The 15,577-nt window shown below is 41.5% G+C and overlaps 1 protein-coding gene across 1 annotated transcript; it reads left to right on the forward strand.

Moving 5' to 3' along the window:
• The first annotated feature begins 2,543 nt into the window (after positions 1-2,543).
• WFIKKN2 (WAP, follistatin/kazal, immunoglobulin, kunitz and netrin domain containing 2) lies at positions 2,544-11,390 on the forward strand. The gene is made up of 2 exons (XM_070937604.1): positions 2,544-2,633; positions 9,839-11,390. The coding sequence occupies exons 1-2, from the start codon at positions 2,571-2,573 to the stop codon at positions 11,357-11,359; spliced, it is 1,584 nt and encodes a 527-aa protein (XP_070793705.1). The 5' UTR covers positions 2,544-2,570; the 3' UTR covers positions 11,360-11,390.
• Positions 11,391-15,577: the final 4,187 nt, after the last annotated feature.

A 15,577-nucleotide genomic window follows, 5' to 3' on the forward strand; every position in this document is an offset into this window, starting at 1 on the left:
ACCAGTGGGCTCGAAAAACAAATGGGTAGACCGGTGCCTCCAAAAACAAATGGGTAGACCGGAACACTCCGAGAACAAATAGGTAGACTGGTACAGCTCTGCAAGCAGTTAAAAGCCTAATAGACCAGTACCTCTGCTAAATCCTAAAGAATTGTCACGTGACCATCAAGCCATTGGCAGACAGCTTTTGTGTAGCTGTCCCATAATATGATGCTCCAAAGTAAGAATACCCCATGGCAAATTGACAGCTTCTGTCTTTGCAGAGCCATCAGAAAGAAAATTATGTGTGATTTACCACTTTTAGCACTCTCCTATCGTAGTTAATTGAAAAGTAAAATAATCAGCCAGATCCTGTTATCAGTGATTGAGGTTCAAGGATGAAATAACAATAGTACCTGGATGTGATGCAGGGAAGAAAACATCATTTTAATCATAGCAGTGATGCAGGAATGCAGTATTTTTTTTTTCATCACATTTTATTGGTCACTAGAATTTACAGATTTGTTGCAATATGCAGGATGTATGGAATTAAAGAACCTAATTTTATTTTAGAAGGCTCTCATTCTGTCAAGCCTTTGACCTCAAGTAAAAGAGGCAAATTCCATCAGAAGGAAAAGCTCAAAAAGGATCAAGCATGTGCCACCAATGCCCTCAATCCTACCATTATGGAAAGTCTACACAGAGGGGAACCTCTAGCATTGCTCAGATTAAGAGATGTGCTGTTCCTCCAGAGCCCTGGTGGCGCAGTGGTTAGAATACAGTAATGCAGGGCTAACTCGTTGCTCACTCCAGGAGTTCGATTCTGACCGGCTCAAGGTTGACTCAGCCTTCCATCCTTCCGAGGTTGGTAAAATGAGGACCAAGATTGTTGGGGGCAATACGCTGATTCTGTAAACCGCTTACAAAGAGCTGTAAAGCTGTATGAAGCTGTATATAAATCTAAGTGCTATTGCTTTTGCTATTCTGCTGCGCGCACAGTGGTGGCAATGGCTGCTTCTCCACATCAGTGTTTCTAAGGTCATGGGCAGCACACCCTTGCATGCACATGTGCATGTGTACCTTCTGTTCTTGACGGTGGATTTCAGAAGCAGCTTCTGAACGCTGCCATTCCAACAGAGCCGATTGCTTCAAGGCAAAAGAGATCCTGGGCATGCGCAAGCTCTCCGTCTCACCTAAAGTCTTTTTTGGATCCCAGCCAGCACATGCTTTTCATAGCAGACCCAAAGGCTGAGCAGTACCTCAAGGGTGGAGGGGAGCCATTGCTTTCCCTGCCTTCCAGATGTTCGCCATCAGCCTTTTCCTCCCGTCTTCCAGGCCTTCTCCCTCTGGTCCTCGGAAAGGGTTTTTTTTCCCCCTTCTCGATAGGTCTCAGAAACTCTTCCTGTCATCATTACCCTGGCTGGAAGTCAGTGGTGTCTCCCCCTTTCTCTCCCTCCCTCCTTCCCCTGCACCAAACATGCAGTACATTCCTTTATGCAGGTTTCCATAGAGTTAAACCATAGAGTTCCTATTTTTTTTTTCCCCTTAAAGAGGTCAGCAAAAAGTCGTACAATAGGGGTCTCATGTTCATGAACTGTGAAGGAATTTTTAAAAAATTTCCCATGGTGGGGTTGGAGTGCAGCAAAAAAGAAGGGGGGAAGACAAATAAAGCAGGCGAGAGACTTGGGGGGGGTGGGGGTGTCGTTTGTAAAGACACGTTGTCGTCCTGATCCCCGGTTAAAACTTGTTATTTCTCCTCCTCTCCCTCCACGATTCTTTTATTTCTATTAAAGTTATTTTTTTCCCTCCAGCTTTAATTGCTTCAATCCTACTAAGCTGCCCCTTTTAAAATGAAGGATTGTATATATTTCCTTGGCATCGGGAAATCCCTTGGACTGTAGGTTCATATTATCTAGACAAGCACTCTTTCAGAAGTAAATGCCATTCTTGCATAGGGAAGTACTTTAGGCCTAAAGGGGTTAAGAAGGCCTCCTTCCATTCAGAAACATGCAGGGGTCCCACCGTAGCTGGTCCAGCCTTTAAAAATCTTTCCAGCTTTTTTTTTTTTCTTTCTTTCTCCCCTCTCCTTGTAACAAATCTGTGCGACTGCCACCAGGACATAAGAAGCGTGTGCCTGTCACAGAAATAGAGTTTACTTTTTCCAAGTTGTTATAGAGCAGCAGGGTATAAATACAGCTAACTCTGACTTGGACTAAGAGCCTTTCGCTTAAAATAAGGGGGCGACTTCCCAAGACTTGGAAGCCAACAAGGTCCAGATCAGATTGCACCAGTGAACAAGGTAGAAAGGACACCGAGAAAACAGGTGTAGTTGCTTCCTTTGTTTCAGCTCTTCTTCTTCTCCTTCTTCTTCTTTTTTTAAAGTCAAGCACAGCCACACCCAGACCCGAGTCAATTGTCAGTATTTTCTCCGGAGCTAACCCAAGATGTCCTTTTTCAAACTCTTCATGCGATGGATATGGATATGGATGTTGTCCTGGGACCGCCTTATCTTGTTGCTTCTGCAGCTCCTGCTCAAAAGCTCAGCTTTGCCTCCAATCCGGTATTCTCACGCTGGGATATGTCCAAACGATATGAATCCCAATCTTTGGGTTGACGCACAGAGTACCTGTGGGAGAGAGTGTGACGCCGACCTGGTGAGTGATGCCCTTTTCTCTTCCCTCTTCTTAATGCTGAAAGTCACTTATAAATAGATAGTAACTGCTTGAGGACTGTTTATTGTGGCAAGAAGAGGCTGTGGGTGTTTTTCTGGGAACAGAAGAGGGATAATCAGTGTGGGGGGGGAAGGACTTTGGGAGCAAAGTAGAACTTGCTAGGGAGAAAGGAACCAGGATTTGAAACCTGCAAGGACTTCTGATCTTGTAGCTCACACCCAGATCTGATAATCCTGCAGGGACCAAGGCAGGGGTCACTAGCTTGCCGTGGTTACAACCTCATGCATGAATCAGTCCTTTGAATTTCATCTGGAGCAACATCACGAAAGGTCTGCTTTAATCATTGCAAGGGCAGGATGATCAAGGGAGAAAAGCCAGCCAGTGCCATGTGAAGTTCTTAGCATGAGGCTTTGCATGACAGTCTTGCTGTGCTGCAGAGCTTCCCCCCTGTGCCCATCTTAATTGCCTCAATCTTCCAAGATGTCCCCCCCACTCCTCCCCTCCGTCCATCCCCTGCTGCCTCAGAGCTCTTGAAATAGCCAGCCGATCAGGGCTTACTGCTTTGAGATGTATGGGTTTTCTTCCAGGAGGCAGCTGTGTGCATTGTCTCCCAGGGTAAAGACATCCTCCATACCTATTTCAAAATCCACCACAGGTATAAAAAGGACAGCTTGGCATGTGCTGTTGAATGACGATTCCAGAGGCAAATGCACTTGATGAGATGGTAGGTTACATGCTGCTTCTTGAGAAGCTGGCCTTGGTAGCTCAACTTCACCTCTCTATACACTTTTGTGCTCTCTCTGCCTCTTGGACCAGCCCAGAAGAATAGAGTTTGCTGTCATTGGCCAATAGCTCTTGGAGAAGACTCCCTGATGCCACTCCTGATGTGTGAGGCTGATTCAATGCCTACTTCAGTGCCTACAAAGGAGGCACAGCCTACTTGACAGGCAAGTGCCAAACAAATATCAATGCAGGGTGATCAGCTATAACTCAATGCAATATGGCAATGGGTAAGGAACGTGTAAATCCAAAGGGAGTCACTTTATAAATGAATAACCAAGGATGTATTCTACTCAATTAAGAACTATTAATTTACAGCTGAACCAAGAAAACACAGAATTGAGTTGCTTTTCCAGGAAGAAAAGAAGATATATGCAACTTCAGTGCATACAGTATATACAAGACACTGATGTGGAAAAAAACCAACACCGAATTCTAGAAAGTCTAAATCAAGCATTATAGTGTCGTGTCATATCCCCTGCATTTCTGGAAGCTCTGATTATAAAGGATAATGATAGCAGCAACATCTCATCCTGGTGTTTGAGGTTAAAACTTAATGGAACCCAGGATCAAATTCTCTGCCTATTAATGCAAGTCACCTGTCGGATAAGCTGTATGAGCATTTAAGCAAGTTGGGGTTACTTTTACTTATTTTCTTTTACTTATTTGTTTTGTTTGGTTCTTCTGATGAAAGGCATTGCTTAATTAGAAAGTGCACCAGCTGGACAAGGTAAGAATGAACATGTGACTGTGGTTGGTTGACTTGCCTTGGCTACCCACCTCTTTCCCAACCTGATGCTAGATACACATCACGTATGTCAGCTGGAACCACTTTTTGCAAAACGACTCCCTGATCAGATACCAACAGAAAAGCCACAAAACAGATGGCAGAATGGTGGAATAAGGGAGGAGTGAAGTTATACCCAGCCAGACAAGCTGGGGACATGCCACAAGATTTCCACAAAGTTAAGCTAGGTGAGAAATGTCCTGAGTAGTTTCGGTACACTGAAATCAAATTTCCTTTTATGAGCAGGGAAGATCTAGATTTAGTTGTGACTCAACAAGCCTTATACCTGCTCAGCTGGGCCTTGATCATTTTGGAACTGATGATCAAGCTGTCAAGCAGTAAATTGAGCCTATTTTTGGATGCACTCCCAAAGGGGTTAGTTGAGGTACTGAAAAAAACCAATAAAGCAGTGAATAATACAAAAGATGCATCCAGACATTCACCTGGGTGACCATGCTTATTGCAGGCTCTGCTGTTTTGCTCCTTGCAAATCATACACTACATCTTTTGATTGATGAACCAGATTTCCATTAACTATAAGCAACACATAAAAATATTCATGGCTATGCAATTTTCTTTTAGTTCATTACTAGCTTTTTTTTTTTTTGAGTAATTTGTTGGCCGCAAACTATTTATTAAAACCTAGTTATGTAATAAAGAAACAGAATAAATGCACCATCAAGACGTCTTTAGAAACCTGACTGTCTTTCAGATATGCTGAGAGATAATTTACAGTGGTTCTATGTATAATCCTTGGAATCTCCAGATAGAACCGGAAAAACCATAAAGGTCTTTTGCCAGTTTATGCTATCAGTATTGAATTAAAATAGGCAACTAGGTTTGTCTGCAAGAATACAGATAACAATTGAATGGCAGCAAAGAAACACGGGAATTAACTGCTACATTCTAGTCTGGATCCAGATTTCCCAGATGACTTCTAGTATAGGCCACGCCAGGTGGAGCCTATAGTAGAAGATAACTTTTTATGATGTTATGTCTCTCATCATTCCTTCTGGGTGTTATGAAAGTTATATTCAATATATTGAGGTGTGTGTGTGTGTGTGTGTGTGCCAAGTTGCAGAAGGCTGAATTCTGTTCCATCAAAACCAATTCACTTTATCCAAGAGTAAAGTATAATTTGGAACCATTGATAAAATGTACCAAAATGAATGCAAGCCCAATTTTCTATAAAAGCACAGAAATGCAGGTTTAAGTATTAGCGTATTTCAATATAAGGTGATTTCTAACTTTCTGAATTGTACATGCATTGCTTTTGGTGCATTTTGAAAACTTGATAGAAATCACGTTTTGGTCTCTTCTACCAAGCTGTAATCGAGGCTCTGCAGAGAACATCCAGAACAGTGATGGGTTTCAAATTTTTTTTACTACCGCTTCTGTGGGTGTGGCTTGGTGGGCGTGGCTTGGTGGGCGTGGCAGGGGAAGGCTACTGTAAAATCTCCATTCCCTTCCCACTCCAGGGGAAGGTTACTGCAAAATCCCCATTACCTCCCGATCAGCTGGGACTCAGGAGGTGGAGAATAGATAGGGGCAGGGCCAGTCAGAGGTGGCATTTGCCGGTTCTCTGAACTACTCAAAATTTCCACTACCGGTTCTCCAGAACTGGTCAGAACCTGCTGAAACCCTCCTCTGATCCAGAATAAGAGCTAAGAAGGGGCTTTAAATTGCAAGGTTGGCATATCCTGGCTGATACATTTACGGACTACTAGCACTATTCAGTGTGTCCTTCCAGGGTTTTTTACAAAGCTATTTGAATAAAGTAAAAGTTCAACCTGGCACTTTCTGCATGTGAAACATGTACTCCGGCTTAGCAGATTCCTGAGAATGAGGTCAGATTCTTTTAACATGTAACTGAAGAACTCCAGGACAATTCAGGTATTTGAATACTGTTCGGCATTGTTATTCTGCTTTTTAGTCAGATGTCCACTCACAGTTAAAGTAAAAGGCATGCACACATAGCAAGTAGAAAGTGGCAATGAGAACTGAAAAGTGTATCACAGATATAGATATGACAACTGCAAGTATTAGCTTTTGTGATCCAAGTCAAAGGAAAGATTAATCTCAGTAAAAAAGGGGAAAGTTGCTCCATGGTTTAGGTCTATAAAGAAGACCTGTGTGATCATCTGCTGACCTTCCGATGGTGATGGAACATGGAAGAGAATCTCCTTCTAACAATTCTAACAATTTCCAATACAGGTAATCCTTGACTTTCTTTCACAATTGAGCCCAAAATTTCTGTGAGACATTTGTTAAGTGAGTTTTTGCCCCATTTTTTGACCTTTCTGGTCACCATTGTTAAGTGAATCACTGCAGTTCAGTGGTGGGTTGCCCCTGGTTCGGACCAGTTCGCAAGAACTGGTAGTAAAACCAGTGGGAGGCCCTGCTCACCGCCCTGAATGTCGTCATCGGTGATCTGCACATGTGCAGAAGCAAGGCGCATGCACAATCCCATTGCGAACAGGTAGTGAAGAAAAGTAAAACCCACCCCTGCTGCAGTTGATAAGTTAGTAACCTGGTTGCTAAGTGAATCTGGTTTCCCTATTGACTTTGCTTGTCGGAAGGTCACAAAATATTAATTTTTGTAGGCCAACCACCAATGGACAAGATTAATTTTTGTTAAGGTTTCTAAAAAAATGAATTAAAAAGCATTTCAATAAGAACAAAGGACATGTGGGAGCTTGTTGCAAGAGCAATAGATAAAATGATCCAGATTTTATAGGCATGACCTGGAGACCACAGCAACAGTCATAAATATGAGACAGTTGCCAAGCATATGAATTTTGTTCACATGATCATGGGGATGCTGCAAAGATGGTAACACTGAAAAAACGTTACTTATTTCAGTGCCGTTGTAACTTTGAACAGTCACTAAATCAGTTGAAGGGAGTTGAAGTCCACCCATCTTCAAGCTTCCAAGGTTGAGAAACACTGTACTAAATGAACTGTTGTAGGACAAGGTGTCATTGGAATGTTATAGATGTCATTTGGAATGTTGTAGATGTCATTGGAATGTTGTAGATGTCATTTGGAATGTTGTGGTCTTACATGGAAGGGTTATTATATACTTGAAAATAATTACAAATCTGTATCTTATTTAACAAAAGGAAACCTGCTATCAGCTATCAAGTAATTCTTCAAATATTAATTGAAGTCTCAACTATCAAAACTCCCTGGAAGATAAGAGGGATTCTTACGTTATCGACTAAGTTTTCGGGATACAATGTTTAAAATATGGTATATTGTAAAGGATGCATTTACTTGTACAATGAGGATGATCATATTGCACTGCTGGCTGAAATAAATCATCTGCCTTATAAGGAATACTAATATTCATGGCACCCACAAAATGACAGATTTGGGAGAGAGGGTCAATAGACATCGTATGAGTCATGATGTCACTGCACAAATAACACACATGAGGTCATTTGTGGCAAACCATATCATTTGTGTGATTATGTCATTATGCATGTGGCATAATTGTGGCTTTTACCTGATGCCTTTGCCAGTATTTTAGTCTTTTGCTGTACTTTTTTTTTGGGGGGGGGGAAGAGAACAAAAAGTGCTTTTTGGGCTTCCTATGAATTGTTTTTCTCAGTTTCTTCGTTCTATAGCCAAGGAAAACAAAACATGTAACACAGTTCTATTTCTATTGCTCAGAAACAAGTCCCACCAATTTCAATGGCATTTATTCTTTAGTAAGTGTGTAAGGCTGCATATATAAACTTTGGTGAAGTTACTTGACCAATTTATGATACATTTGGAACAATATTCATGCTCATGGTATCTCCCCTTACCTTCCAAGCAGGGGTGGGTTCTACTTACCTTTACTACTGGTTCGCATGCACAGATCACTTCTGATGATGTCAGGGTCAGTGGGCGGAGCCTCCCGCCGGTTTTACTACCGGTTCTATAGAATCAGTCCAAACCGGGGCAACCCACCACTGCTTCCAAGTAAGTATTCAAGTGTTTCTCTGCTTATTCTAGAATGCAGCCACCGGTCATCTCTTAAAAATCAAATCAACATTACAAGAAGTTGTATTGCAGGGTCAGTGCAACGGGAAACATGTTCATACTGGTGTAATATAGTATAATGTTATATACATAAAGTATGTATATGGGAAGGTGTGTTAGTTATTACTTATTTGGATTTAGGGAATTTTTTTTATTTGAGTTTCTTTTGAGTTATTGAGATGTATTCTGTGTTTCAGGGGGGCTGCACCAAGGGAGGCTCATTCAGTCTCATTGTATACATGTTGTGCATTGACAATAAAGGTTTGATTTGATTTGATTTGATTTGATTTGATTTGATTTGATTTGATTTGATTTGATTTGCATGACTGAAGAACAGACAAAATGGTTATCAATTATTTCCATTTGCCATTTCGGTGTAATTGCATGTCATCTAGCTCTAATGATCAGTGAGATGCAGGCAAAGAAATTATTAAGATTGTTGTAGTTTTTCTTGCACCCATTAGGGAAAAAAATCAATGTAAATTGCACATAGGAGCTTTCTCCATCCGCAACAGCCATGTTGCCCTGACTGTCTCTTTCTCTGCTACATCCCCACCTTCATAATGCTTCCTTCATCTCTTCTGCAATCCAGCAGGAGGATAGGCTTGAGCTGCCCTTGGCTACAGCAAAATTAAATGTGCATTTGTCGCCTTAATCTGGTGTCATCTAAGAGAGGCTTCATGGGGTGTAAATCTGTCTTTGATACCCATGGAGGGAAGTCGGGTGATTGTTGTGGTGGCTGGGAATGGAGACAACAGAGGTAGGATAGAGGTGAGCCATGGAGACAGCAAATGTCATGGTGGTATTGCTTCCTGCTAGCTCTAGGGTAGAAGGAGATCTCGGTAAAGAAGAAAGAGTCATAACCATCCCTGCCAGCCTTCTACCTCTTCACACATGGAAGGCCCTGTACTGCCTTCTGTCCATAAATTAGAACAGTGTTTCTCAACCTCAGCAACTTTAAGTGCCTGGACTTTAACTCCCAGAATACCTCAGCCAGTATGGGGAAATCTGGGAGATGAGATACAGACTTCTTAAAATTGCAATGTTGAGAAACACTAGAATAGAGTTTCCTGGACCACTGATAGATGCACTTTGATTTGTGATGGTCTAACTCAATGGTTCCCAATGTGGGGCCCACGCCCCACAGGGGGGCAATTTGATTTTTAATGGGGGCAATTGGAACCTTGTTTAAACCAAGTTAATGGTCTTTTAGGCTTCCTCCGCGTGAGTAGAGTTCACTTTTTGAGTAAAGTAAGAATTATATGTCATGGGGAGGGGGGGCATCAGGATTTTAGAGATGCTTAGGTGGGGCATGGCGAAAGAAAGGTTGGGAACCACTGATCTAACTCCTAAGAACAAATAGCCTGGGCTATCTGTTCCAGACATTCCTTGGGGAATTTTAACAAATCATGCTAAAGCACATATATTACCATTCTTGGCTATCTGAAATAAAAGTTGCCCTTTCAAATATCATGGCCATACCAGCAAAAGTTGGGTGATGTTGAGCTTTCATGGAAGTGAGATCTCTGACATTAACAGAGCTATTGTTTACCCACAAACACTTTATCACATCTGTTTTCTTTTACCTTAGGAGTGCGAGACTTTTGAGAAATGTTGCCCTAACGTTTGTGGAACACGAAGTTGTGTTGCAGCCCGGTACATGGATGTCAGAGGGAAGAAAGGACCTGTCGGGATGCCCAAAGAAGCCACGTGTGACCGATTCATGTGCATCCAGCAAGGTTCAGAGTGTGATATCTGGGATGGGCAGCCTGTCTGCAAATGCAAAGACAGGTGTGAAAAGGAGCCAAGTTTTACATGCGCATCTGATGGGCTCACCTATTACAACAAGTGCTACATGGACGCAGAAGCATGTACCAAAGGCATCACCCTCCATGTGGTGACTTGTCGCTATCATCTCACCTGGCCAAACACCAGCCCTGTCCCAGCAGAGACTACAGCTCCACCCACAACTGCTTACTTGGAGACTACCATCACAGACATCCTCGCACCTGTTTTAGTCAACAACCCAGCCCTTCAGTCAGTCTACGTAGGAGAGACGGTAAGCTTTCTTTGTGATGTCACCGGTCGGCCTAAACCAGAAATCACTTGGGAGAAGGAGACTGAGAATAAAGAGAAAGTTATTATGAAGCCTAACCACGTCCAAGGAAATATCGTTGTCACCAATATTGCCCAGCTGGTAATCTATAACACGCAACTACAAGATGCAGGGATTTACACCTGTATAGCCAAAAACCTTGGTGGTGCTTTAAGGGTTGATTTTCCATTGTCGGTTCTCCAAGGAGAAGCTATTTCTCCAGAATCAGTGCAGAATAAAACTCATTTTCCAACCAATGAGTGCCTGAAGCAACCCGACAGTGAGGATTGCGGAGAAGAGCAAACCAGATGGTATTATGACGCAAAGAAAAACAACTGCTTTACTTTCATTTATGGGAACTGTAATAGCAATCTCAATCATTTTGAGACCTACGAGAGCTGTATGTTGACATGCATGAATGGCCCCATCAACATCTGCAATTTGCCGGCCCTGCAAGGTCACTGCAAAGCCTATGAGCCTCGGTGGGCATACAACAGCTTGACGAAACAATGCCAGTCTTTCATTTATGGAGGTTGCGGAGGCAACGAGAATAATTTTGAAAGCCGAGAGGCCTGCGAAGAATCGTGTCCTTTCCCTCTGGATAGGCTCTGTAAAGTTTGCAAGGCTTGCAAACCCCGGCAAAAGCTGGTGACCAGCTTCTGCAAAAGCGATTTTGTGATTCTTGGCCATGTCATGGAGCTGACAGAGGACCAAGATTCTGGCCATGCCCTGGTGATGGTAGAGGAGATTCTGAAGGATGAGAAAATGGGGCTTCAGTTCCTGGGAAGGGAGCCTTTGGAAATCACCTTGTTAAACATGAACTGGAGCTGTCCGTGCCCCAACATTACGGCAACGGAAGGCCAGCTCATCATCATGGGGGATGTCTACAATGGAATGGCTGTTTTACAGCCGGATAGTTTTGTTGGGGCCTCAAGTGTCCGACGCGTTCGAAAACTTCGTGAGGTCATCCACAAGAAAACCTGTGAGCTATTAAAAGAGTTCATAGGACTGCACTAATGCCCTGACAGTAGCTCACTGGCTTTCCAACATTTGTGCATTATATAGTGCTAACAAACAATAGGATTACCCTGAAAACCCCTTGTGTAACTCTCGTTTGCTGATATATATTATGTATTACATATGAAGGAATGAGTGGCATGTAGCAGAGAGACAGTTGTCTTTTTGACAAGTATTTTAAAATAGCAGTAAACAGCAATTAATCTTTAGATTTCAATTTATCTATCGCTCTAGAAATGCCATCTGGTGTTTATCGCTTGCTAACAATGCGATTTTCATCATATAAAAAAATCAATTCCGCAGCATTTGTCCAGAGCTAAAACATGCAAAAATTCTTACCCTAATAACTCTTGCTTGGAATACAGAGATGTTTGTGAAAAGCATCTGAAATGCATCCCACTCTTCAATATATTGCAAAAGAAAACGTAAATTATTGCCTATAATCACAATAATTATAGCCATTACACCAATCCATTGCGGCATCTGTTCTGAGTGGAAATGATTTTGAGGCAGGGACTTCATCTTTAATAGACATTTTTGTAGCAGATTTATATACGGTGTGCCCATCTAGTCACATTCCAAATGATCTGTTCTATCAGATGATGAACCTGGAAGCAAAACCACACATTATGATCTCTCTGAGCTTTCCTACTCAAATAAAACATTGTGCACCACATTAAGTATTAAACATTTTGCACTGCACTGAGGAGCAGGGTGGATTTCTCAGCTCCCCAAACCCCTTCCAACCTTTGCTAAATTGTGATTTTTATTTTTTTGCTACTTTTAGCTGAGAATTAAGGAAAACTAGGGTGTAAGTAGTCTTAACACGGTTCAAACTAACAAGGCTCTCCCTACAAAAATCCAGAATAAAATAGAAAATAACATTTTGCACCCTCACCCCTGTCATTGAACTTCTCCAGTTCTTTCCTTTCTATTCTGCTGTCTCCAGGTACTGCAACAGTACGTTGAGGCTAGGTGTGACAAGGAATGACTGGGAGGGGAGGGGCCAGGCGAGGCACTGCTTGATGTGAGTGACATTGAGTTGGCCACGCTTACCCAGTCACATGACCATGAAGCCATGCCCACAAAATAAGCCACATCCACAGAACTGGTAGTAAAAAAAATTAGAACCCACCCCTGTGCAACACCCGCTAGCCAATCTTGTTTGTCTTATTGGCAATTGTTGAGTCTGGGTATTATGTGGCAGATAGCTGCCTGTTCAAATACTAAAGTCCCAGAGCACTTTAGCTTTTTCATTTTCTATTATTTTATCTATTTTGTGGTCCCATCATTTCATGCTTGCGAGCAAATGGTATTTCTTGCAGATATTCCAATGCAGCATTGTTGCTACTTTGTCATGCTGTTGTTTGTAGTCAGTCTGTGTGATCTTCTTGCAGCAGCTGAATAGTGGTCTACTGTTTCTTCAGCTTCTTTCCACAGCTGGTGTTTGCTTTCTATTTCTATCTTCTCAATTCTGGCTTCTTATTCATTTGTTCTTAAGGGTTGGTCTCATGCGGCCAGAATTAGCTCTTCTGTCTCTTGTCACATCTTGTTGTCAGCTTTGCCTGTTAAGTTTGTTTCTTGTATACTGGTCATGTAATATTTTGCCTTGCCATGTCTCCTTTTCTGTTCTTCATTTGGCCTTTCTTGTAAGTCAGTTTGGCCTCTTCAGTATTTAGTGTATCTACCTCACTGTCCTTCAGATATTTTTCCAATGACCATTTTTCTTTTTCAGCTGGTATAGTTGCTACATTCCATACCCACCTATGCTCCTTGGTAAAGAAAAAAGAGTCTATCAATATTGCTGTGTCAATGAAGGACATGATTCATTATCATTATTTTTCTAATCTTCCTATCCAGGGCTTCTAATTCTGCTTGAGCCCATTTCATTATTCCACCTATATTTCTAATGACTAAAATTGCCCAAGTGTTAATTACCTTGATATTTCCTCCAGTCTCATAATATATTCACTTCTAACTTTCTTGTTAACTTCAACGTACTTGATGTTGTCAGCTTGAAGGATGCTCAAGTATTTGTTGTGATCTTCTTCATCCAGATTCTTGATGTTGTTTCCATAGGGCATCTTGATTCTTTCAGTTTTCATTGTTTTTTCCCTTCCATTATCAGGTAGGTTTTGCCAGATGTTAACTAATCTTCAATTTCACTTCCTTGCAGTATGTTGTTAAGTGCTTGGCAATGAATAGGTGTAGACCAGTCAGATATTTCAACCAAAAAAATCATGCAGTTCATCTTCATCTGATGCTGACTAATTCTTGGTTTTCCTTGCCCCCCCCCCATTTTTGCTATTATAACAAGTTCTTTCGTTTCAGCTTCTTTTTTTTTATCCTAATTCACCTTCTTTAGCCACGATATGTTCTTGTGGCATTTCTTTGGGTTGTCCATAGCTGTGCCCAAAGTGCACTTTTTTTTTCTTTGTCAGCTGTTGGCTGGTTCATTGTACTGTCTCCAGTGATGGATTGGTAGAAACATTTCTGATTCAAACTGAAATTGAAGGTAGTGTGCAGTTGAACTTCATATCTGCTTATCTTCTTGGCTATAACTGTTATTTGCTGCATTATTATTTCCATTGCTTCTTTAATCTTTCTTGTTTCTAGGTGATATTTCTTGATCAGGTATTTTTCTGCTCTTCTTATTCTTCAGCCTCTTTTCTTTTCTCTATTCTAGCTTGCTTGCTTCTAATCTTAGCATGCTGATCTTATTTTCCAGCCTGGTTTTCCATGTTGGTGGTGCACCCTTTGACATTTTTTCTTCCTTGTTGATTTTTGCATCCAAAGAATTCAGTTATAACTGCAGCCATGTTGTACATTAGCTGGTTTGTTTCTTGCAGTGAGCTGGTGTTTGTATTTGATATTATGGAATTGGCATCTTTTAATACTTGTGCTTGTTGTTTCTTTGGAACAAGCTTCAACACAGGCAACCTTATTCAGTTGTTTTTGTGCTGCTCCAGATGCTCAGTGGTTCTTTATTTCATTTCATCTTTTTTAGTAATAGTGCTTAGTTATTTCTGAGGTCAAGGCAGAGGAGAGGATATCTGGTTTGGGAATGAAAACAATTCAATTGCTGGCTTCCTCTACTGCTGAATGTTGTTGTTTGATGGTATTAAAGATATCACTGGAGGATGTAAGCTGTTCCAAATAAAGCTGCCTCTTGCAATTCACTAATGGTGATTCCCCCCCCCCCCCAAATAAGTGGTTCTCTAGAAGACTTGGGACTGCACCCAAAGTACCTATTATTTTTGTTAGAATCTTTGTTTTCTTTTGCCACAGTAATTCAACTTATATTTGCAGGTCTTTGCATTTTCTGATTTTCTCCAGTTCTTTCTCTTCTATTCTGCTGTTTCCAGGTATTGCAACATCCACTATTCAAACTTTTTTGGTTTTTCTTCTCGACAATTGTTAGGTCTGGGATGTTATTATTTATTCATTGAAGAGTACTTGAATGTTGAGTTTTGAAAACTCAAAACTCAACTCAAAATTGTCAGACACAGCATGTTTATAGGCATTTGCATTTTTTATTTTTCAAATAAACTCACTACTGAGATCAAGACACAGTAGGGTGGATGCAGTGCAGGGAGAGAGAATAGAAAGTCAATTGCAGCTGTTCTTCTCACTGAAGACCAGTCAGGGGAACCTTTTCTTCATTAGTTGTTTTCAGCATCATTGGACTGGCCTGGATTTTAGTCCCATTCCCAGCAAGTTTCTTTTTCTTGTCTTCATGCCACAATTTTGGCAGCCTCATCCTGCTCTTCTGCAATTCCAGAAACACCATCCAGATGCCCAGTGCAGAAGATAGTGAAGTGAGGCACCATTATTGCAGCTGGATTTTCCATACTCAGACCTAAGACTGATGGTTGCTGTGAAGGACAGCTACCAGACAAAGGTTCCAAGTTGCATTAGGATGATCCTTGCGACTGGCAATAGCCCTTTTTTTTTTCTTTTCTTTATTTCAGGGACACAGATTCATTGTTGGAAGCCAAGGCTGAAATTTACCAGGAAAGCACATTTTGGAGTGATGGACAGGAACTTCCCCCAGATTGCAATTGCATGTTAGTAAAGCAGAGGCATAGTCCTAAGCAATTACTCTGATATATCTTCCCAACTGGCTGATCTCTACCTCAGTTCTGATGCTTTTAGTTATTAAAAAGCTTTGCTTTCAGGCTAGCAAGCCAGTAGAATTGACCTATCAACACTGTATGA

The sequence above is a fragment of the Pituophis catenifer genome, unplaced genomic scaffold (assembly GCF_029215685.1).
Source record: "Pituophis catenifer annectens isolate HBS135680 unplaced genomic scaffold, rPitCat1.0.hap2 SCAF_2, whole genome shotgun sequence".
Taxonomy (NCBI): domain Eukaryota; kingdom Metazoa; phylum Chordata; class Lepidosauria; order Squamata; family Colubridae; genus Pituophis; species Pituophis catenifer.

Bases quoted from the DNA above. Each gene is read 5' to 3' on its own strand.
- WFIKKN2 (XM_070937604.1), top strand. From the start codon at position 2,571: ATGAATCCCAATCTTTGGGTTGACGCACAGAGTACCTGTGGGAGAGAG. The intron at 2,634-9,838 runs GTGAGTGATGCC...CTTTTACCTTAG, and splicing joins GAGAGTGTGACGCCGACCTG to GAGTGCGAGACTTTTGAGAA.